Source organism: Oryctolagus cuniculus, chromosome 1 (assembly GCF_051225735.1).
Source record: "Oryctolagus cuniculus isolate XC-2025 breed Fujian yellow rabbit chromosome 1, ASM5122573v1, whole genome shotgun sequence".
Classification (NCBI taxonomy): Eukaryota; Metazoa; Chordata; class Mammalia; order Lagomorpha; family Leporidae; genus Oryctolagus; species Oryctolagus cuniculus.
In genome coordinates, this window is record NC_142867.1 from 220,203,436 (window position 1) to 220,227,627 (window position 24,192).

The 24,192-nt window shown below is 45.4% G+C and overlaps 1 protein-coding gene across 2 annotated transcripts in view; it reads left to right on the top strand.

The window, feature by feature from the left end:
• Positions 1–24,192, top strand: part of PAPPA (pappalysin 1) — a 266,049-nt gene that overhangs the window by 219,010 nt on the left and 22,847 nt on the right. For both annotated transcript variants that reach the window (XM_051855823.3, XM_089319886.1), the window contains 3 exons: positions 5,877–6,024; positions 10,221–10,330; positions 19,710–19,781. In XM_051855823.3, the coding sequence (XP_051711783.3) occupies positions 5,877–6,024; positions 10,221–10,330; positions 19,710–19,781 (330 nt within the window). The remainder of the gene's footprint in view (positions 1–5,876; positions 6,025–10,220; positions 10,331–19,709; positions 19,782–24,192) is intronic.

Below are 24,192 nucleotides of genomic sequence, written 5' to 3' on the forward strand. Positions count from 1 at the left end.
AAAAAGGTGGTTCTGGCATAGGCAACTTCTATGACCGTGAAGGCCACTGCCTTCTGTTTGTAGCTGCACTTCCCCTAGAGAGTGCAGTAGAACCTGTAAGAGCCTCAGCTAACACTTAGCTAGCCCAGTGTGTGTGTGTGTGTGTGTGTGTAAAACACTCAGTTCTCATAATGATGCTCTCATGTTGTGGACTCCATACCCTTTTACAGCTAAGAAAATGGAGACAGAGCAGCTAAGGAACTTCCCTAAGTCCACACTGCTAGCAAGCTGCAGAGCTGGGATTTGAACCTAAGCATTATAACTGAAGCCTATGCCTTTAATCATTACACTAAATCATTCAAAATTCACTTTTTCACTTTCCAACTGAACCTAAGTCTCCAAATCTCTTAAAAGGAGACAATTTCTACTCTGTTACATTGTAAAACTGGGCATGTATTAGGTGATTGTTAACTGTGATACACCTTCAGCTCACTATAGATCTGTGCAGCTAAAATGGTAGGGGAGTTAGAGCACACCATGCCTTTTTAAATGCTCTGTTTGTTTGCGTATTTACTTGTTTGAAAGCCAGAGAGAGAAGGTGGGAGAAAAAGGGAGGAGAAAGAAAGAAATCTCCCCCATCCTTTGGCTCATTCTTCAAATGCCCAGAATAGCCAGAGCTGGGTTGGCTCAAAGCTGAGATCCAGGAACTCCATTTGGTTCTCCCACATGGGTGTCGAGATCCACGTACTTAAGCCATTGCCAGCTGCCTTTCAGGGTGTGTGTTAGCACGTGGCTGAGATCAGAAGCAGAGACTGGAACTCAGGTTCTCTGAAATGGGCTGCAGGCGTCCCAAGTGACATCTAGCCTCTGCACCAAATGCCTGCCCTTGTAGCATGCCTTTATACAGACAGATGTGCAGACATAGAAAGGCAAACTGCATCCATGAAGGATGCTTGTGAGATATTTTAAGAATATATATTTATTTTATTTCTTTGAAAGTCAGAGTGACGGAAAGAGGGAGAGAAAGAGAGAGAAAGAAATCTTTCATCCTCTAGGTTACTCCCCAAATGCCCTTGATGGCTGGGGCTAGGCCAGGTCAAAGCCAGGAGCCAGGAACTCCTTCCTGGTTTTCCATGTGTATGGCAGAGGCCCAAGTACTTGGATCATCTGCTGCTTCCTTCCCAAGCACATTGGGAGGGAGCTAGATTGGAAGTAGAGCAGCCAGGATTCAGACTTGTACTCTGAAACAGGATGCCAGTGTCACAGGTGGTGCCTAACCTGCTGCAACACAGTGCCAGTGCTCTCTTGTGAGAGATTTTAACTTTCCCATACAACATCGTGAATTTGAAGCCAAACCACTTCATTGGCTCAGTTCACTAACACTACCTCTAAAATAGTCCCTGCTCTTTCCAAATTGGGTCCTCAATAGCATCAGGTCTTTTCAATTGGCACAGATGCACCCTGAGGGTGTGCACCAGGTGGTAAGCAAACACTGAGGGCACCAACATCAGTTCCCAGGAGGATTTGAAAATACAGAGTTTTCTGAACACCTGTGTAGAGGGCACAGCGTGGGTGGAGGAGTGGAAGGGGATGGAAGAGAAATGTGCAAGAGAGACTAGGAGGATCACTGGGCTAGGATGAAAGATATGTGCATAAGAAGAGGTGGAGCTAGAAATGTCATCTGGATTCCACTGTGGAAGCCCTGGAGTGCCAACCCATGACCATACCTTGTTCTGAAGCCTGAGGTGACCTAGCATAAGGGTGCTATTTTTTTAAAAAAGGTTTATTTATTTACTTGAGAGAGAGAGAGAGAATCTTCCATCTGCTTCCATCTGGTTCATTCCCCAAATGATTGCAACAGCCGGGGCTAGGCCAGGCTGAAGCCAGGAGTCAGGAGCTTCCTCTGAGTCTCCCGCATGGGTGGCAGGCGCCCAAGGACTTGAGCCGTGTTCCGCTGGTTCCCAGGTACATTACAGGGAGCTGGATGGAATGTGTACCTACATGGTATGCTGGCGCCCCAGGCAATAGCTTGACCCGTTGTGACACAATGCCAGCCTAGGGCACCATATTTTTTTTTTAAAGCAGATTTAGCATGAAAAAGTTCCAGATGGCCTGGGTAAGGGAGACAGAGAGAGAGAGAGAGAGAGAGAGAGAGGAGAGAGAGACCAGAGGCAGCAAGATGAGTGATTTATTGTCCCACCTTGTATGGTGAGGCCTCCCCTTTTGAATTCCCCAAACAGATTCCAGCTAGTTCTAATACATCTTCCACTACACACCAAGCTCTCCAGCCAGCACTGGCCCACATAGTGCTGAGGTCTGCAGCCCTTTCAGGGGCTGGAGGCCAAATGCATCACAGACCCAGGCCAAGGCTCCAGGAAATAGGGGTCAATTTCCTGCTCCCTTGAGGGCTCAGCAGAATCATGGGGCCTGGAGCCTGGGGCTCCAAGAGGGAGAGTCTGGGTTCTCTAAAGATTCACGAAGCTGTATAATTTGTCATGAGCCTGCACAGAGCCTCGAGGAGGGCACTCTCCAAGGCATCGCACAGCTGCATGTTCAGGATGGGTCACCCTTTGCGCATGGCCAGAGAGGCCTCCACTGTAACTGACCCTTTCTTCTGCTGGCCCAACCAGAACCAGAGAGGGGCCCATTTTCTCTACTGAATCCTGTCTTCCTGCAGCTGTTCGCTGAGACAGGGAAGCTCCAGCCCCATTCAGCCCTTGTACAGTTCACTCATTCCTCGATGCATACACTCATCATATTCTATCATTCAGTCATCTATTTGTTTACTCACTTACATCTTATTTCCTCATCTATGCATTCACTTAGTTTTTATTAAAGAAATTGATTTCCTCCCCTTCTCCCTCTTCACCTTATCTGAAACAAATAATTCTTCAATTAAAAAGAAAGACCTCTGTGGGTGGTGCATGAATAGACCAAGTGGCCAAGTGTGATGCCCTGAGGGGCCGGTGTCGAAGCTTACTAGGCTAATCCTCCGCCTGCGGTGCTGGCACACCGGGTTCTAGTCCCGGTCGGGGCGCCGGATTCTGTGCCGGTTGCTCCTCTTCCAGTCCAGCTCTCAGCTGTGGCCCGGGAGTACAGTGGAGGATGGCCCAAGTACTTGGGCCCTGCATCCACATGGGAGACCAGGAGGAAGCACCTGGCTCCTGGCTTCGGATCAGCGCGGTGTGCCGGCTGTAGAGCGCCAGCTGTGGTGGCCATTGGAGGGTGAACCAACGGCAAAAGGAAGACCTTTCTCTCTGTCTCTCTCTCTCTCTCACTGTCCACTCTGCCTGTCAAAAAAAAAAAAAAAAAAAAAAAAAAAAAAAAAAGAGGCCCTGAGGACACAGAGATGAACAGGGCACCTTGCTGGGCCTTGAGGGTCTCATCATCTAGTTGGAGAACATGATCAACAGAGAGGGAATGCAGTGTCAGAGACATTACGGTGGTGCCTCACACAGAATGGGGTAGCATCAGGAAGTACGGGTCATGCCACAGAAGGTGTTTGCCAGGGAGACAAGTGAGGGGGAAGCAACACAGCAGACAGGAGAAGCCAGCACCAAATTAGGACATATGGTGCCTTCAAGACTGCAGGTAATGGAGACCAAATTTCAGTGTTGATGGTGCCATGGAAGGCAGGGACTTGACGACTTGGCAGAGATGAAGCCGGGAGGGCTGCAGGGCACAGGAGTCTGAATGGGAACTGTGTAGATGTTTGCTCTGATAGAGCACAGTCCGTGCCTCTAACCTCACTGTGAACTTCTCATTGTAAGTTTCAAAGAAGGGGTAGCATAGATGGCTTTGCTCGGAACTTTCAGAGATTTTCCCCAAATAGAAACTACCTATGGCTCTTCATTTCCTTTGGGGTACAGTCCCAGCTCTTAGGCTGGCATCTAAGGCCCCACAACTTCTCCGCTTTCCCTGCTCATCTTCCCCTACACCCTCCCCTGAGTCACAGAACTAGAGCCACACCAGCCTATCAGTGCTCACTGTACTTCCCTATGTACATGCCTGCCTGGAAGACAGAAACATGCTTCTATTCCTTTCTGCCTGATTCTCTCCATCCTTCAACACCGTTTTCCATAGATGATTTCCTCTAAGAGGCTTTCCCTGGTTGCCTCCTCACAATCAGTTATTCTTCGAGAAGACTCAAAGGACTGGGGCAGCCTTTGCCTTTTGAGCGTGAGAGCAGTCACACTAGCATGGCTGGCTGTTCACACGACTGCATTTCACACACACTCACTGGAGAAGATATGGCTCTCTTCAGTACTCCACAGAGCTGGGCACAGACTGTCATGAAAAAATATGCTGGCTTTTCAAGGAGTTCACAGAAATGTGTATTACCTATGCATGGGTTTCAAGATTTTTGCACCAAAATAAAGTTACTATTTAAAGTGGGTTTTTTTAACTTTTATTTAATGAATATAAATTTCCAAAGTACAGCTTATGGATTACAATGGCTCCCCCCCCCCCCATAACGTCCCTCCCACCCGCAACCCTCCCCTTAATTTAAAGTGTTTTTAATTTATGTTTTTAAGTGAGAGAGTGCTCATCTACTGATTCACTCTTAAAGTGCCTATAGTGGCTGGACTGGGTTGGCCAAAGCGGAGAACTGGGAACTCTAGGCGAGTGGCAGGAACCTAATTACTTGGGCCATCACTGAGACCGCCCAGGACCTGCATTATCAGGAAGCTGGAGTCAGAAGCCAGAGTCAGTATTGAGTCCCCATACTCAGATATGGGACTCTGATATCTCAATAACTATGCTAAACAATCACCCTAATAAGCTTACACTTTAATCCCATTTTCCACAAACTTTTTGAAATACGCTCACATTACTTGAATTCAATGGTATTTTTGAGACATCTACAAAGGACCTCCCACTGAATCTTGGAAGTTAGAAAGGAATTGCAGTAGGGAATATATCTTCAAGCTGCATTTATCTAATACTTTGCAGAAAATTGAGAAACTACATATGTTATATTTTAAAGAATTGGAGGGAGGAGCTGGTGCCATGGCATAGCGGGTAAAGCTGCCACCTGTAGTGCTGGCATCCCATATGGGCACCAGTTCAAGTCCCAGCCACTCCACTTCCAATCCAGCTCTCTACTATGGCCTGGGAAAGCAGTAGAAGATGGCCCAAGTCCTTGGGCCCCTGCACCTGTGTGGGAGACCCAGAAGAAACTCCTGGCTCCTGGCTTTGGATTGGCACAGCTCTGGCCAACACACTTGGGGAGTGGACCAGTGGGTGGAAGATCTCTCTCTCTCTCTGCCTCTGCCTCTCTTTAACTCTGCCTTTCAAATAAATAAATAAATCTTAAAAAAATTAGAGGGGAGAAGCAAAGATGTAAGTATCCACACATTGAATTGTGTTTTGGTGCCATTGTTTCTGAGAAGGGAGCAAAAAGCACGAAGAAGGGAAAGGAATCTCCTCCATTAGGCAAGTGCCACTTAACAACCATTCTTGCTCCAAGTCCCCTGCCGATATCCATGGCTGATTCCAATGGGAACTCCTTCCTTATGGGTGCAGAATCTGATGCTGGGTCCTACTTTCTCAATTAAAAAAAAATTGCGACAACAAACAGCACAAGTGAAAACCAGAATTTCTCTCATTGAAAAATTTCTGTAAGTCCTTTAAACTTAGAGTTGGGCTGCTGGAAAGGCTTCAACAAGGCTCATCCTGCTCTGAATTTTTAGTCTCTCCATCTGTAAAATGGAAACACTAATAATATTTCCTCTCCTTCAGGGTGCTTGAGTCTTGACCATTGTTAAAAAAATTATTTTGAAACACTTTTCAGAGGTGTGGGGAGATGAGAGAATTTTTCCTCTGTTACCCTGAACGGCTTACCCTGTTGAGATCTGCATGCTTCTTGGTCCTGATCGTGTGTTTGTGTTACTCAGGGACGTGGGAGCAATGTCATTCACTGCCGAAAAGATGGCACCTGGAGCGGCTCTTTCCACCTCTGCCAGGAGATGCAAGGACAGTGCTCAGTCCCAAACCAGCTCAACAGCAACCTAAAGCTGCAGTGTCCAGACGGCTATGCCATAGGTACCATGGGCCCATGAAGGGAGCAGCGGGGAGGGGACAGTGCTTCCAGGAACCCGGGATTAGTGCCTGAGCAGGTCGTTGAGCACCTCTGCTGTGTGAGGCCCTCACAGGCATCAGGAAACAGAGATGAGTGAGACTAGATCCTGACCCCCAAGGAGAGTCTGGGACAGGCGTACTGGTGAAGCAGCAGTGAGAGAGTGTGCATCATGAAAGCACAGGAAAGCTGTGGGATGCCTAGGGAAGCACTGAAGGCTCCCAGGGGAAGGGATGCTTACACAAGGATTTGGAAAAGCTTGTCAGGCCGGAATGGGATTGCAGACAGAAAGAACCATGTGACCAAAGAGCATGAAAGCACAAGTCACATTCAGGAGAGCCACAGCTGCCCAGTGTGACTGCCTGTTCTTACCAGTCTTAAGACTTGCATCATCGTAAACATTCAGAGCACCTGCTATGCATCACGTTCTGCATCGAGCGCTTGAACTGCATCGTATCTTACCCTCTCAGTAATCTTTAACTGATTGGGAAATTGCAAATTGTAGGGTCAGTGAACCATGTTCCCAAATCCTGTCTCACCTAAAGCCTGGCTTTTTTTTTTTTTTCTCATCTCACCTAGTTATCCTCATCCTAAATATTGTCTGTGTTGGGAAAGGACAGCTCAAGAAATGCACACAGTGAGAGGAGACAACCTGGGATGTGATGCCAGACATTTGCCTGGTTGAAACCAGGAGTCTGGACAGATGCATTAATTGTAAGCTCCATGGTTTCTTGGGAACTTGGAGTACTTGGAGTCTGACCTCATTTAAGGCCAGTGGTGCTGACCTCTTGGGCTGATTTCCTAATTGACGATGATGAAAAGCCCAGGGAATTGAATGTCCTTTCTCATGGCTAATATGATGTATGGGGCCATGGCCAGGGATGGCTAGTGCAGAAGATTATCTGAGTCCGCACAGGGCCAATATGTTCTTCACCCAGCACACCAAAAGTTATCACAGCATTCCCACGAGCAAGGTCTGTGGTTGGAGAGTAGAAGTGTTTGACTGATCACCTCCTTTTGAAAATGGAAACATGTAACCCTAGAGAGCAGAAGTTCTTCACCTGCACATAGAGTAGGAATCCACACTCTTGCATTTAGTCAAGGCACTTGCTCCCACATGACTTGGAAAAACTTAAGCATGTGGTTGCTTTGTCTGATGACTCAGAAAGGACCTGAAGGTCTTACAGAGCCACCCAGCCAAGGGGCCTGCAAGGAAGAAGGTTGCAGAAAGAGAGGATCTTACAAGACCTATAAGTATAGTTATTCTAGAATGTTGGGGCAACAGCTGTTGTCATAGCGAGCAGCAGTGGCTGCTGCATCCACAAGCCAAGACTTTCTCCTCTCCATCATTCTTGTTGGACATGCATGGCTATGGACACTTGTATCTATAATAGGCCCTTACACTCAACCCAACCAGAATGTATCAGTGGATATTGTCATACTAATGACTGGCATAGAGTCACCCTCTGAGAAAAATTCTGATTGAGAGACCTGTGTTTAAAAACCTATAGAAAGATTTGCTGCATATCCATGTCCACTAGCACATTCACATATATTCACACATACTTATATTAACACGTAATAGGCAGAAATGCTTCATAATCAAACATAGCATCAAGCACACACATCAAACAGTGCAATCATGGCTGGTCCTTGTGCATCAGACCAATATCATTCAGATGCATCTCACATACACACACATAGCACATAAACCTACACATTGCCCACTCACACACAGGTAGCAGGTAAACCTTCACATAGCACACATGCAAAGCACAAGCACAAATGCAACCATGGACACAAAAACAAGTCAGACACATGGAAGAAAGAGGCACAAAAGGCAAACAGAGCTCACACACATTTACTCAAATTGTCACATGGCCACATCATGCATATATTGCATTCACATATGTAAATGAGCCACAGTACCTACTAGCTCTCTGCTGTGAGAACCATCAAGAGACAGGGGAAGAGGTGTGACATAATACCCCTGCTATCTCTACCCACTGGACTTTTCCATGGTTCGAGGTGAAAGGGCAAGAAATCTATGTTGTTAGGACTGAATCACATTTCCCTCTCCCACACCCTGTGTCCCATCTTGTCAGTCTGGTAATCCTGAGTGGATGATGGGTGGATGTGGCTCATGGGAAGAGAACAGGAAAAGGGAAAGCAACAGAGGGAGGCTGAGGGCGACAGAGAGAAGGAAGAGGGGAAAGCAGCTCTCCCTAGTCCTTAGCTCACTTCCAAATGCCCTTCACATCTACCTCCCAGGCCAAACCCCTCCCTGGGAAGAACTCACTTCACTCAGGAGAGGGACTGGACCAAGGCTTTGTAAGCAGGGGCGAGGCGTGGATAGGGTTTTAATGGGGCCTAGAGGTTACATTCTGGTGTCATGCTGCCTGGGGACGCTTGCACAACAGCTTACTGGCCCTCAGGAAGTTAGTGCTGCTGCTGCTGCTGCTGCTGCCGCCGCCTCCATGGCTGCCACACTCTCCGTGCCTGCCTCCCAGGAAGGAGAGGTGGGGGCCTGGTGAGATCACCACTCTGTAATGATGCCAATTATGGCTCATATATCACAACATAGCAGCCTCCTCCTGAAGCCCAAGAACCCTGGCGTGGGGGAAGGGAGCCCCGAGAGGGGAGAGGCAGAGCTGGAGAAACGAAGCTCTGACTGCTGCAAGGACAACCAGTGCCCTGTGTGTTTTTCTTTCTTTCTTTCTTTTTTTTTTTTTTTCCTTTCCTTTCCCCCCTCTCTTGGGATAAGAAAGTCTTTGCTTATCTCTCAGAGGCTGCATCTTTCATTTTTTTCTTTTGCAAAAGCATTTTATCATCCCAGACCTGTCTCATCTTTGCTCCCTGAAATGCCTTTGGACCAGGCCTCACGATGAAACAAGCACCCCTGACTGCATTTCTCAGAATGCATAGGGATCCTTCTCATTGTCTCATCACTCATCTTTTAGTCTTTTGTCTCCTGCATTTCTGTTCTGTCCTCTGGACCTTCTCAACCTCCGCCCTTTCCATCATCACCTGCTTTTCCCTATCTGCTCTCCGTACAGCTCCCTTATCCATGCCTAGGCCTGCAAGTCAGAAAAAGTGGTTTTTAAGCCATGGTCCTCCTCTCACCAGCTTTGTAACCTGGGATGTGTGCCCTTTGGGTCCCTGATCTATGAAATGGGTGCGATGCCATCTGCTCACATGGCTGGATTTGCAGGGAAATGAGGTGACATGGGAAAGCCACCTGCAAAGGAAGGAAGCTCTCACCTTCTGGACTCAGTGGCCAGAAGAGGTTCTAGGCATTTTTCCTGATGGCCTTCCCACCTGTGAGTCTCATAGGCTGAAGATGATGATAAGGTGGCATCAGGAAGGGCACTGAATAGAATCCATACATATCTATGGCTAGTATCTGCCAACTCTCTATGAGGTGTCAAGCACTTGTTAGGTTTAGAGGTGAATAGACCTTATCTTTCCTTTCTAGGGCAACACTCTGAATGTCCAGAGGAGACACAAGAGGATAAGGTCAGCAGCAGAGTGAGACTCATGAGTGAGCAGAGATAGAGAGCAAATTCAGTAGGCATCCAGAAGATAGAGGGATCTTACTCAACTGCAGAGTGGTGGGCAGGCTTCTTGGAAGAGTCCAACTGGCCATGGTAGAAAGAATAGGAGTTGGTCATGGGAAAGCGTATGGCTGAGGTGCGGGGGTACATGTTTCAGGAAACAGAGTGACAGTAGCAGAGCGCAGAGGAGGGGAAGAGTGAGAAACGGATGGAAAACTAAGTTTACTCAATGTGATTAGACCAACAAAAGCATGAAAGTCTTTATAGGTAAAGGAGATTGTCCAGGCCATGGGAGGCATTGTAGCAAAGGGTAATGTACTTTTTCTTACACCTGGAGAGAGTCTTAGAAAGATTTCTGAACACAGAATGAGCGTGACAAAAGTAAGTTCAGGGACAAAAGCATGGCAGTGGGTGCCAGCTGGATTGGAAAGAGGTGAGTGGAGTTGGGGAGACCAGAGATGGCTCTACCAAGAGAACTTTTTCTTTTCCACTGTCCTGCCAGTCCACTGGGGACCAGGAAGCAGCAGAGTCCACCCAGTGGAAGGGCAGCTTGTGGGCTTTGGGAGACTATGGAATAAGCCAACACCTCACTCTGTGCTTTCCCTCAGGGTCTGAGTGTGCCACCTCATGCCTGGATCACAACAGCGAGTCCATCGTCCTGCCAATAAATGTGTCTGTGCGTGACATACCCCACTGGCTGAACCCCACACGCGTGCAGGTGAGTGACCACCTTTACTAATGGGGTAGGAAATGACATTGTTGAACACTTAGTATGTCCTGATCCCAAGTTAATCCTTTTGCATTTATTATCTCATTTAACCATTACACTCTCTGTGGGGGTGGGGACTTGTTCACAATCATTTCTTCAATTCTTAATTATTTGATTCTTTATTTCTGCCAGGTACTGTGCTAAGTGCCTTTCACTTATTGTCTCACTACTAAAAGCTAACAACAGCCTGGGACCAAGAATATTAATGAGGCTTGTTTACAAATGGGGAACCTGAGACATTGGGATCAGGGGTGTAGAGCCAGGCACAGCTCCATGTTTGCCCAAATGGAAAGTCCATGCTCATAAATATGGTGCTATTTAGCTCCTCGGATGCCCTCCTCTTGGCCTTCCATAGCCTAGGTTTTTGATATCATTCTCCATAGTGTGCCTGTTTGGTGGAAAGCAAACCATGTGTGATACAGGGAATCCCTATTGAATATGGAGCACCTGCTGTGTTCCTAGGCTTTGTACTCAGCACACAGGACTATGATCAGTGATGTGAGTGGGGAACCTTGTCTGCATTCTCTAGTCATAGGCACTGTTAGAATCCACCTGACAGACCCAGAGTGAGGACTGAAACCAAAACCTGAGTTCAAGCCTGTGTGTTTCCCATGATGCAGGAGTGGCATGCCCCTGGCCAGATGACTGTGGGGCCCCCATCGTGTGGCAGTGTGAATTTCACTAAGATTGGCTGTTCCAATTTCCCATGTCAGGGTCCCCAGAGTTGACTTGTGACTCCACTCTCGTCCTCCAGGGCAGCATAGCTCTCGGGCCTCATGTGTAGCTCTAGGCACTGACTCCTTATGCTGGAGAAAGTAAGAGTGAGTTTCAGCTGTTGCTGTCTCTCCCCCAACCTCTCTGCCTGTGTGCTAGGAGCTTCCCTGCCATCTGACTACTTGTTGCAGATCCCACTGCAAAGGGCTGGGCAGAACCCGACTCCAGGTGTGCTGTTTCTCAGATGAGCTGAGGGTACGCTTGCAAGGGCTCACTCAGCACTCTGAACAGAAAGACTTGGCTAGACTCCTGTCCCTCCTGGTGTACTGTGGCATTCCTCCACCCCACCCCTTTCTCAGTCCTGTTTCTTTTCTTTTCCCTCTATTTCCTTGTCTCTCTCCCTGTCTCTCCAACTTTACTTCCTTTTTTTCCTGTCTGTTTTCACTCCATCTCTCTCTCTTCCATCTCCTGACCTCTCTTGCAGCTTGCTCTGCCTCCCTCCCTCCATACTCACCCCCTCGCTCGCTCTGCACTCACTCTGCTGTGTGACTCAGACTCCCAGGTACATCCACAAGACAGGCCAGTTTCCCTAATCTCATCTTCTTCATCTGTTTTCTCCAACGACAGCATGCTGTTCCCCATGCCAAACCAGACTCCCCACATGGTTCCCCCAGAGCTATCCAGGGTATGGGATGTGCTGAACACACCCAAGAGCAGGCACAGGGCCTCTCAGACTCTCTAAGCAGTTGTGCATCATCAACTGCAAGCCCCTCACTGTAGGGATCAGAGAGGGAGGATGTTGGCCTAGGGTCACGGGGTTAGTACATCTCGACCTACCAGCCAGGTTCCTGAGCCACAGCTTCTTCCTCCCTATCACCCCCTTCCCTCTATCCATCTCAGATCCCACACACCCAAAAGCAGGTGAGTGTTGTTCACACATGGAGCACACACAGGAGATCTCTCTCACCCCAGTTCTTGGCCTGGTCCAGCTCCCATCTGAGGCCTTATCCATCCCCTGGAAAAATTCCCACCCTTCCCTTGCTGAGCCCCAGGCACTAAAGAGTTCAGTTATAATTCACTGTGAAATAAATCCAGGGATTTGAAAGCCGGTGAGCCACCCTCCCCCCAGTCGCCCACCCGCTGCCTGCCCACCCCAGCCCCCACCCAGTCCCCTGGCCTCCCTGCCTTTATTGATGCCGGCCTGCCAAGAGAGCCTAACGAGGTTCAGACCTCCACCAGTCTCTGGAGGCCTCATTATCCAGGAGGAAAAAAACGTAGAAAAAGGGAGGAGGGCGAAGGGCAGAGATTGATGATTTCCAGGAATAAGGCAGAAAAGCTGGCCTCTGCTGCACCCTTGCCCCTTGTGCGGAAAAAGCTGCAGAAACAGAGCTGCCAGTGCAGGCCTTCCCAGACCCAAAGATGCCTTCGAGAGCCCCCTGTGCTTTCTGAGGGTCCATGGGTCTGCCTCTGAGCACTGGGCAAGGTAGATGGTCAGGGAGGAGGCTCTCCTCAAACTCGTGCCACCTTTGGCATCAGGATGAGAGGGAGAGGTGACAAATGGCATTTAGTGGATACCTACAGTGGTCAGGCCCTGGGGCAGGCACTTCCCATCCTCCTTTCCCTCTGTGTGCACACACGCATGCACACACACACACACACACACATGCATCCAATCCAATGAGGTGGGTGGGCACCAGGCTGCTCACATTTCCAGAGAGGAAGTAGAATATTAGAGATGGACGTCACTTGCCTGAGAGGGATTCAAGGGCGACCGAGGTCAGTCTGACACCACGATTTACTTCAGCTTCCCCTGAGGCCCCTATGGAATGTAGAATAATAATAATAAAGGCAAAATATTTTCTGATCCATCACCAGGGATGTGCTGGCAAACATTTAACCACTGGCTGCCCGCAAGAAATTCACTCTGATAGGTAGCATTTGCCAGTTTTCATGGTATAAATACTCCCCTCTGTGGCAAATTTGAAAGTGTCCAAATGGCAATCACTGGACACAAGGTTGGGAAGATGGGAAGATTCAGGCACTGCTGGCTCTCAAGAGTCTATGCAGTCTGCAGCATGTGGCCATGACAAGCTCTGTTGCAAGCATTTTAAACATCAGGACATGGATGGAGAGAATTCTGACCACACAGAAGAGTAGAGTGCCAACATAAAGGCCATGTGCCATGATTAATGCACCAAACAGTGCCATCTTATTCACCATGGTATCTCCCTTACTGTCTAGCATGCAGTAGATGATCACTAAATACTTACAGTTGCTGAACCAGGTGACCAGTTCCCTTGCTCAACCTCCAGCACCTTCTTGCTGTATATTGTACTTCCAGCACCAGGCTGCAGTTTCCACATTTGTGAGATGAGAGATGGGCCTAGAACAGGGATCCCAAACCTCAAATACCTCAAACCAGGCAAGCGGCATAGGTGGGTGAAACAGATCAATCATTTGTTTTGTCTGTTACACACCTAACCATGTTATTACTACTATTATAGTCATGGTATTTCGTATAAATATTCCAGAAATATAGACTCACCGAAAAATAAAACAACCAACTGCTCCCCAACATAAGAAATAAAATTTTACAGAGTTGAGATTCTTTTCTTTTTCTCGAGAGATAGCTCATGCTTTTGTACACTCTTGAAGCCACTACCACATCAGGATGTGGGCTTTGTCGTTTCTCTGGAGAGTCCTTCTTTCTCCTCCCTGTGGCCAGCAAAGCTTCCATCACAGTGTTTTGGTCTCTGTCACTATAGATTTGTTTTTATTATTTCTGAACTCCACATAACTGGAACGATCAGGCTTAGGTCTCATGAGGCTCTTTAATTGGCATATTTTTAACTTCCACAAAGAAAATCTCCTCTCTCTACATGTACTTTTGAAGGAGATATAGGCACAGAGAACTCGTCCTCTCGTCTAACAAGTGAGGTGATACAGACTCAGTGAGAAATGACTCGATGCTGCAGAGACTGTAGTCAATGGTAGAGACCATGAAAAACAAGATTTTTTGGCAGGCCCCACAGGAGAATGACTTTATCCAAGTGCAGCAATTTGGAACTGTGTACCTAGTATGGTCACATTTCTCTGTTTCTTTTTTCCCTTTGGGTAAAAGAAATTTGAAGTTTTAAAAAAATTGACATCTACTTAAAACTTGTAAAAATGTATTTTATGAAACAGAGAGAGAGAGAGAGAGAGAGCGCACTGGAGAGAGAGCTCCCATTCACAAATGCCTGGGAGACTGACACTCGATTCAGGTCTCCCTTGTGGGTGGCAGGCACCTGGCTGATTGAGCCATCATTTGCTGCCTGTCAGGGTATACTCACAAGAAGTTGGAATCAGGACTTGAACTCAGGCACACTGATATGGAATGTCAGTGTCCCACGTGGCATCTTAGTGACTGTGCTAGATGCCTGTCCTGAAATGTCTTTTTTTTTTCATTGGCAACTAATTTTGACTTTTGCTAGGCACTTGTATGCCATACCGAGCATTTTTGTAGGTGGTGTAACCCAGAAGCTCTTGGGTTGCAAACTTTTGCTAAAATAGACTCTTCCTCCATTCTGAGTATCTAGAAGTGTGAGGTAGCAGCCCAATCCTACCAGCTCCTAAGAAGTGTGTCAAATCTTTCCCTGTGATCCCCCTTGCTCAGGGGTGCCAGGGCAGTTTCATAATAGAAATTGCAGCTTCCAGACTCAAAACATGGGTTCTGTAGGTAGCTGCAATCTTGACTTTTATAATGGCTTCTGAGAAAAGAATGGAAGGAGGAAAGAGAGGAAGGCAGAAAGGGAAGTAATGAATTAAGGAAAAAAGGGATGAGAAATTTTTATATGAGACTAGTGTGATATATAAGCACTGTTTGGGAGGCACCTTACATATGACACCTCACATTGTCTCCTTTGCATACAAATAATGTCAATGATATCATCATTTTAAGACTAAAAAAATGCTGAGTTTGAGAGTTTGTCACTGTCCAATTCACATAACTAATGTAGTTGAATGAGCTAATTCTGTAGTCCATCCTACAAAGGAAGTGCCTACACATTCTGAAAAATGAACAATGGGACACATGCAGACAGCACATACAGAATTTATTCCTTGAAAAGAAGGCAACAGCATCCATCCATTTTCTTTTACTGTCATGATATATCTGAGGCAGGCTAACTTTATAAAGCAAAAAGGATTATTTAGCTCACAGTTCTGGAATTTCAAGGACATGACACCTGCATCACCTGGGCTCAAGTAAGGACCTCATGGCAGATAGCAAGAACATGTTGAAAGAGAAAGAGATCAGGTTACTAAACAGGAAACCAGGGAGGTACTGGGGCCCCATAATCCTTTTGGAAGGCACATTCTCTCTCTTTTTTAATAGAAAGCTTTTATTTAATAAATATAAATTTTGAAAGTACAACTTTTGGATTTTAGTGGTTGGAAGACACATTCTCAATTGACTTCAGGACCTCTCTCCACTAGGCTTCACCTGTTAAAGGTCCCATCACCACACTGAGGAGCAAGCTTCCAACACATGAAACTTTGGGGTACAAAACACAACCAAACCAAGGCAGGAACATCACTGAAAATCCTGCCAAGTGTCTAATGGTCAGGGGTAGAAGAATTCTGGGTGGCCATTAACTCCAGTTTATCAGATATATCAGTGGAGATACCAAGTGCTCTTGAGGGGAAGCCCAAAGACAAAGAGGTGGGCAGAATCTACTGATTTCTCTCTCATTCACTCATGGACACACTCCTATATTCACTCATTTATTCATTTGTTCATTCCCTCATTCAGTAAACTTTGATTATGTACCTCAAAATGGCAGGCATTCTTTGAACACTAGCAATATAAGGAGGGTACCTATGTTTATAAACAGCTTACCCAAAAGAAAGTCAATAGCTCAATTACTGATAGAAAAAGGTAAATATAGATAGATAGATAGATAGATAGATAGATAGATAGATTCACTTATAGTGGGTCCTACAATCAAGCAAAAAGGTTGGCTCTTTGTAGAAGACATCCAGAAGGGTGTTTGATCTGGGATTCAGGAGGAGGAGGTTTTCTTAAGATGCCTTTTTCTGTCTGACTCTGCCCATCTTCTCTGTGATTCATCTTGTAGATCTCTCCCCCTGCCTGCATTTGTCACAAAGCCTGTCCACCTTTCTGAACCTTGGTCTTCCCATTTGCCTAAGAGTAAGATACTTTATGCTTGCACTTCAAGGGCTATCAGCCTTTCAAGCAGAGTGTGATGTTCAAAGCATAGACCTTGATTTCCAGCTGGTATAAGTTTGTTAACTGTCACTAGCTGTGTGTACAATTTGGGGGGGTTGTTTTAATTATCTGTGCCTCAGTTTCCTCTTATATAAAGCAGAATCAAGAACAATGTCTATCTCAGAGTTTTAGAAAGAATGAAATTAGATGAAAACACTGAGCACAGACTTTGGACCTAATGTTCATTTCATAGAGGGTTTAGTTCTGATGAGGATGAGGGTGGTGATGATGGTGGTGGTGGTAGTATAGTTCTATGATAATGAAGATAAAGAGGAAGAGAATGATAGTGACGGTGGACACGATGGTGGTAGTGTTGATGGTTTTAATGATGGTGGAGGTTGAAGTGATGCTGATGGGTAGTAATTTTATGCAGGACAAAAGACAGTCTATTCTTACCCACCAAGGCAGGAAATGAAAGACCTCTCACAAAACCTGACTTGAATGGGCTCTGGCTGGGCTACATGCTTCACTGGCATCAAGAGGTACAGGCTGACATTTGCGGGACCCCATTTGGATCTCCCAACCTGTGGTGTAGACAGCCCAGCCTTTCCTTCAGCTTCCACTGCCGGTCCCTTTCCCAGTTCCTGTTGCACACAGAGAGGCCCTGTAGTAAGACAGGTGGGGTTTGCAGCCCTGAGTAGTAGTGGAAAATCCAAAAGCTTTGGAAAGATAAATAGCTCATGCAGATGCTATAAAAGTTCTTTTCTGAATTCACATCAGGTAAGCTTCAACTGACAGATACTTGTGTGACCGTACCAAGACACTCCTACAGAGGGACTAAATTAGCTCTCAGATAAACAGAACAGGGATGGCATCAAATCCCTGGTGTATCCTAACCTTGCTATTTTACACTTCTTGAAACTTTACCAATGCCCTCCAATACCCCCGGGTTTTGGCCAGGAACAAACTCAGAATCTGAAATGAAAGCCTGGTTAGTTTCTCAGAGAACGAAAGCAGGCAATCCTGTCTACTCTAGCCCCATGACTGTGAAGCAGAGGGGAAGAACATAGCTTAGCTGGGAGGAAAAAATACTGAAGCTACTAACATTTCCTCATTTGTGTTTTTACCACACTGTGCTCTGTGCTTCATCCTGGAGACAGACAGAGGTGTCTGAAAACAAGGACCTGCTCTCAAGAAGCTTAAAGAATCCATCCTTAACTATTTCCACACAGTTTATCTCAATGCACTATCACAACAATCCCAAGGCATCTTCAGTGCCCATTTTACACTTGTGAGAGCCAAGCCTCACAGTGGAAATGTATTAAAGCAATTTCATGTCAGGATTGCAACCACACCTGTCCTCACACAAAGCCCATAGAATGCACTGTATGTATTTTGGGGTTAGGTAGACCAGGTCAAGAGGCAATATGAGCTACATAGCCAATCTCCCATTGTGAGACTGATTGGTAGATCATCAGAATATGTTCTTTGTTTAAGAGCTTTAATTTAATTCAGTCTACACTAAGTTGTTCCTCTAGACATTGTGCTTGGCTTTCGAAGCTCTTCTCAAGCTCTATAAGAGAGGACAAATGAAGAAATTATTGACTATTAGTAAAATTTCTCTCTTTTTTGGATATGGATCCTTTCTCTCATAAATTAAGTATTTGTTGAGCATTTTCTTTTATGCCAGGCATTGTTCTAGACATGTAAGATCCAACATGAACCAGAGCAGTGAAGAAAGACACCCAACCCAATTTTAGCCTGGAGACATTTGATTCCCTTGTCACAAGCTCACCAAGAAACCTAACGGTTTGGCTTCTACATTGATCTGCCCTCAGGGGAATGATGGGCTGGTCACATGGATTTCCCATGTTCTGGCCCATGTAATTGTTCATTTCTTAATTAAAATTTATCAATGGCAGTCATCCAGGGGAGCAGCCCCTCATCATTTTGGATTTGCATGACTGATCCCTGACTCAATTACTTCTCACTGCAAATTTAAGCATTGTTGTTGCATTGTGTTGTGTTTCTCAAAGAAATAATTGTAATCTGGCGTGAAAACCAAGGCATCTATGGAGAACAAAAAAGAAGGCTTCTAGAATTTTTGTGGTAGCCCATTCCTGACACTATTTTATCCTACTAGTTTTATCTTCCTTCACTTATTTTTTTTAAAAAAATACCATCCTGTTGAATTTTATGTTACGAACTGCTTTAAATCATTTCTGGAACAACTGATTGTTTCAAATCCTGGTTTCTCCACTTAACAGCTCAGGAGCTTGGGGAATTTATTCTCCTATGGCACAAGATTAATGCCCATCTCACAGCATGGCAGCAATAAATAAATAAGATATTGCATAAAGTAATTAGCACCACAAATGCACTCAATATATTTCAGTTGTCATTATCATCATCATCGATATTACTACTAAAGGAGGCTATAAATAAGTACATATAAGCATAGCTTAAAGCTCTGCCTGAGGGGGTTGGGCAGAGCACTACCGAGGGCACAAGTCAGGAGCAGATCTTTAGAAGACAGCTTAGGATTCCCCTGGTGACTGTAGATGGATTCCATGTATTTCACACATTTTAGCCCTTGTGACTGTTCATTTCTTAACCCAAAGGGAATTTTGTTGAAGGTGAACATACCAAGAAAAAGTTTCCGAACATTCAAAAGTGTGGGTGACCTCAGGGAATTGTGAGCAGACTCTTATGGCATGGTGGCAGATGATAGCAGGGCGAGTTCTCTGCCCCTCTAGAGTTCCCAACCAGAGGTTAGTTCATTCTTCCTCTAGCCCATTTGCTCTTAAACTGTAGCATGCACAAGAATCATCTTGGAGCCTTTGCTTTAAAGGCAGAGTCTCAGGCCTGCCCTCCAAGATTCAGACTTATTAAGTCCAAAGCAAGGCCAAGGAAACTGCTTTTTTAATGTGCTCCTGTAGGGATCTTGGTGAAAGTGGTTGTCAGCTCATGCTTTGAGAACAACCTGGTCCACACCTTTGTCCTATTTTCCTGGTGTAGATGCACACATGTATGCACACATGCATCTACATGCACACACACACATACACACATATCGCCTAGCCTTCTTCCTTCCATCTTATCCCCAACTATACCAATGGGTCAAAGAAAGAATTTTCTGAAGGATCTTTCTGATCATGTTTCCATTTCCCAATTCTGATTTACCCCAGCCATTGTTACTGCCAGAGAAGTACAGAATCATGACACATACAGTGAACATAAACTTTATTTTAATCATATGGCTCCTGTTATTGCAAGTAGATGGGCAAGTTCTCTATGTAAATGCCAGAATGAGGTCAAAACGTGGAAGATCCAAGAAGAGGGGGTGGTTGAATGTGGTGCAACCCCAAACTCATCTGATCTCCCTCTCTCTCCATTTCTCTGCAGAGAGTTGTCTGCACTGCTGGCCTCAAGTGGTATCCTAACCCTGCTCTGATTCACTGTGTCAAAGGCTGTGAGGTGAGTCACAAAGAAACTCTACAACTTACTAGAAGCGATCTTACCGTTATTATTTTTATTGTCATATTAATGGTGGTTACCATTTACTGTATCTACTAAATGTTACACACATATATATACATATGTGTATATATATATATACACACACACACACTTCCCATAAAAAGATCAACTATCCTATTTTACAGATGAACAAATTGAGTTAAAGAGATATGAAGAAGCATACTCAAAAATGTATCTATTAGGTAACAATTGGGATTCCAAGCCAGGCTTCTCTGGATGCAAACCCATGGTGTACATAATATTGGATCTCCAAGAAGAAAGAGGGAGGTGGGGAGGCTGTATTGATTTACCACCTATCATATGCCAGGAATTTTACCAGCATCATCACATTTATCCTTTATAAAGCTACATTAGGCAGTTTTAATTTTTGCTACTTTACGATGCCCAGATCACTTCCATCTGCCCAGCATTTAATTATTTACTTCTTCTTCAGCCTCAGAAGTAAGAATGATGCCTTAAGTTCTACTATTGAGCTGAAGTGTGAGATACTTTCTGACCATTAAATTCTCTGACTTCACAGTTGAACCATTCTCTGGAGCATGGAATTATGAAAATCTGGCTGTGTGTCAGTGATAAGCTTTTGAAGATATGTGTGCAGGGAACAGGGTTCTTGGGAAATCAGCTGTGTTCCCTAGGAAAGGCTGTCCATGGAACATTTCTGTGTATCACTATGCCCCATGTGGTTCTTCTCAGCTGTCAGTGAAAGAGATGCCAAATCCATTGCAGGTGGATGCTCAAATCTCTGTGGACCCCAAGAGCCACCAAAGAAAATGCAGGCAAAAAGTATCAGATCACACCCTAGAAAGATTTGTATTTGATAAAACTCTTAGGATATGGAAAGCAGAAAGACTCTTTTGGATAATCTAGAAACAATATTTTTTTAAAGATATTTATTTGAAAGCCAGAGTTACAGAGAGTAAGAGACAGAGAAATAGGTCTGGCCGCTGCCGCGGCTCACTAGGCTAATCCTCCACCTAGCGGCGCCGGCACACTGGGTTCTAGTCCCGGTCGGGGCGTCGGATTCTGTGCCGGTTGCCCCTCTTCCAGTCCAGCTCTCTGCTGTGGCCCGGGAGTGCAGTAGAGGATGGCCCAAGTACTTGGGCCCTGCACCCCATGAGAGACCAGGATAAGCACTTGGCTCCTGCCTTCGGATCAGCGCGGTAAGCCGGCCGCAGCGCGCTGGCCGCGGCGGCCATTGGAGGGTGAACCAACGGCAAAGGAAGACCTTTCTCTCTGTCTTTCTCACTGTCCACTCTGCCTGTAAAAAAAAAAAAAAAAAAAAAAAAAGAAATAGGTCTTCCATCTGCTTATTTACTCCCCAAGTAGCAGCAACAGCCCAGGAACAGCCAGGCCAAAGCCTGGAGTCAGGAGCTTCACCCATGTCTACCATGTGGGTGCAGGGACCCAAGCAGCTGGGCTATCTTCCATTGCATTTCCCAGGATATTAGCAGGGAGCTGGATCATAAGTCAAGCAGCTGGGACGTGAACTGCCACCCATTTGTGATGTTGGTTTTGCATACAGCATCTTTACCCATTATACCATAACACCGGCCCCAACCTTTTATTTTAAAGATTTGGTGGGCCAGCACTATGCATAACACATAAAGCTACCACCGTCAATGCTGGCATCCCATATGGGTGCCAGTTCAAGTCCTGGCTTTTCCACTTCTGATCCAGCTCTCTGCTATGGCCTGGGAAAGCAGTAGAAGATGTCCCAAGTCCTTGGGCCCCTGCACCTGTGTAGGAGACCCAGAAGAAGCTCCTGGCTTCAGATCAGCACAGCCCTGGCCATTGTGGTGATTGGGCAATGAACCAGTGGATGAAAGACCTCTCTCTGCCTCTGTTTCTCTCTCTGTCTGTAACTCTGACTTTCAAATAGAAAAAAATCTTTAAAAAAAAAATAAAGATTTGGAAATGGATCCAGCCAGTGGCCAGGACTAGAACTGGATGGTATGTCCAAACTGGGAAGGCTCTAGAAGGATCTGGCTCTTCTTGTTGTTGCATAGATTGGAAAATAAAGGTCAGAGAGGGAATGTAGTGGTCCAAGGTTGCTCAGTATGAAAGCCACAGAGCCAAAGCACCAGCCCAGGTCTCCTGACTTCCAAACAAGTAGTTTTCTTCCCCCTATGCTTTCTCTTGCCTGTGTGTAGGCCAAAACAATTCCTGGGTCACACAGTTATTTCTTTGCATTGGTGAGGGACCCCTCGTGAGACTCTAATATCAAGGTTATTAGTGATGTTTTAGCCTTGAATAATCTGCATTTTTCCAAAATTCAGCTAGAAATTGTAGAACCAAGGCTAACATGGCTGTTGCTTCCTTCTATCTCCCTAGTTCAGTCCAACATTTTGGGAAAAGGAAGCTTGAGTTACCTGGGCACTCATTCTGCTGAGTTGTCAGTCTGGGTAACTAGTGACAGCAGAATTTGATCCACCCTTTGACTCAGCAGTGAGGCCCCAGAGACCCTCACCTGTCAGCATGTGAATCCTGACAGTGATGTTTATCACCTTCTCCCTTGCAGGTGTCCCTCATCTTGTCCTTCTCCCTTAGCTAAGAGCTAATATCTTGCATTTTGTCTGGAACTGTAAAGCATGCTTAGAAGAGATACAAAATCTGGGACTAGAGAGGAGTCATCAGCCTTGAGTGTCTAAGAGTAGCTGAGATAGAGTTTGGGATCCCTGAGATGCTGCCCTATCACCTTAGGCTGTGTCCATAGCAATCAATTATTCACTTTCATCAAAACATCACTGAATGCTTATGACATGGGGTACTTCAAAAGTTTGTGGAGGGCCGGCGCTGCGGCTCACTAGGCTAATCCTCCACCTAGCGGCGCCAGCACACCGGGTTCTAGTCCTGGTCGGGGCGTCGGATTCTGTCCTGGTTGCTCCTCTTCCAGGCCAGCTCTCTGCTGTGGCCAGGGAGTGCAGTGGAGGATGGCCCAAGTACTTGGGCCCTGCACCCCATGGGAGACCAGGATAAGCACCTGGCTCCTGCCTTCAGATCAGCACAGCGCACCAGCCGTGGCGGCCATTGAACCAACGGCAAAGGAAGACCTTTCTCTCTGTCTCTCTCTCTCACTGTCCACTCTGCCTGTCAAAAAAAAAAAAAAAGTTTGTGGAAAATGGAATGAAAAGATAAGTTTATTTCGCTGCAGTAAATTTTGAGATCCATCCATACAAGTGGTAATTCAAGAAGTCCATTGACATGTATATTATGAAAAACTATGTATATATATGTTTCAAAATTCTTTTTAATCAATATAAACTTATATTAATACCACAGACTTTTTGAAGTACCCTTGTATACCAGTCACTATTCTAGGTTCTGTGAACACAATTGTTTTAGTCAAGTGAAAATAGTAAGTATGCTTTCCTGAGTCATCTGTTATATCATGTTGCCCCCCATCCATCCATCCATCCATCATCTCACAAAATAAACATTTAGTGAACTTAGAATCATTTTTCTCTCAAGTTTCCAGACATTTATCCTAGGAAATCTAGGATACAAATATGGGTGACACATATCCTTTGTCCATAAGGAATTTGCAGTAAAGTAAATGAGGTAAACAATTAGAGAGAGAATTCTAAAACAATGCATCAAGAGCTGTAACCAAAGCAAGTACAAGAAGCTGAATAAGCACAGAACATCTCAGAGCTTTTAGTGCAGCATTTTGGATGGGTGACTTTTGACCTATTTTAAAAATAGGTTGTTTGCCTAAATGCACTGCTAGTTGAAATAATAACATAAGAAATACTGGAAATGAAGAATCTTGAAGTAACAAAGCTTCTCTCATGCTGTTCCCTTTCCCTATCTCTATAAATTCCCCCTCCATATAACTAACCGCTGCTTGTTGTTACCTCTCCTGAAACATCATTTCCTTAGGGACACCTTGATTGAGCTCCTTGACTAGATCAAACCTTCCTACTCTTTGAAAGTATCCTGTAGCTCTGCTCCATACTTCTTATCATAGCTGAAATTGGCTACTTAGATGTTTGCTTATTTGATAAAGTCTTTTTCTTCAGTAGAGTAGAAGGTCTAAAGGTAGGGTTATATCTATATTGACTCTGCTGTATCTCTTGTCTTTGCACAATGTGTAACATGTAGTAGACATTCAGTAACTAGGGTTGAATAGAGGATGAATGGGTGGATGAGAAGGAAAGCAAAAAATAGTGATGTGACAGGAGAGTTTTTTTCATGAGTCAAAGAAAAAGGAATCACTTTCATTTGTTTTTTTTTCTCTTCTTATTCCCAGCTACTCTTTAACAAGTCAGTTCTTTTCATTCTAAGGGAGAGATGATTGGTCAACTTCATTATTCTGGGCATATATGATGAAGAACATAAAGAACATAGT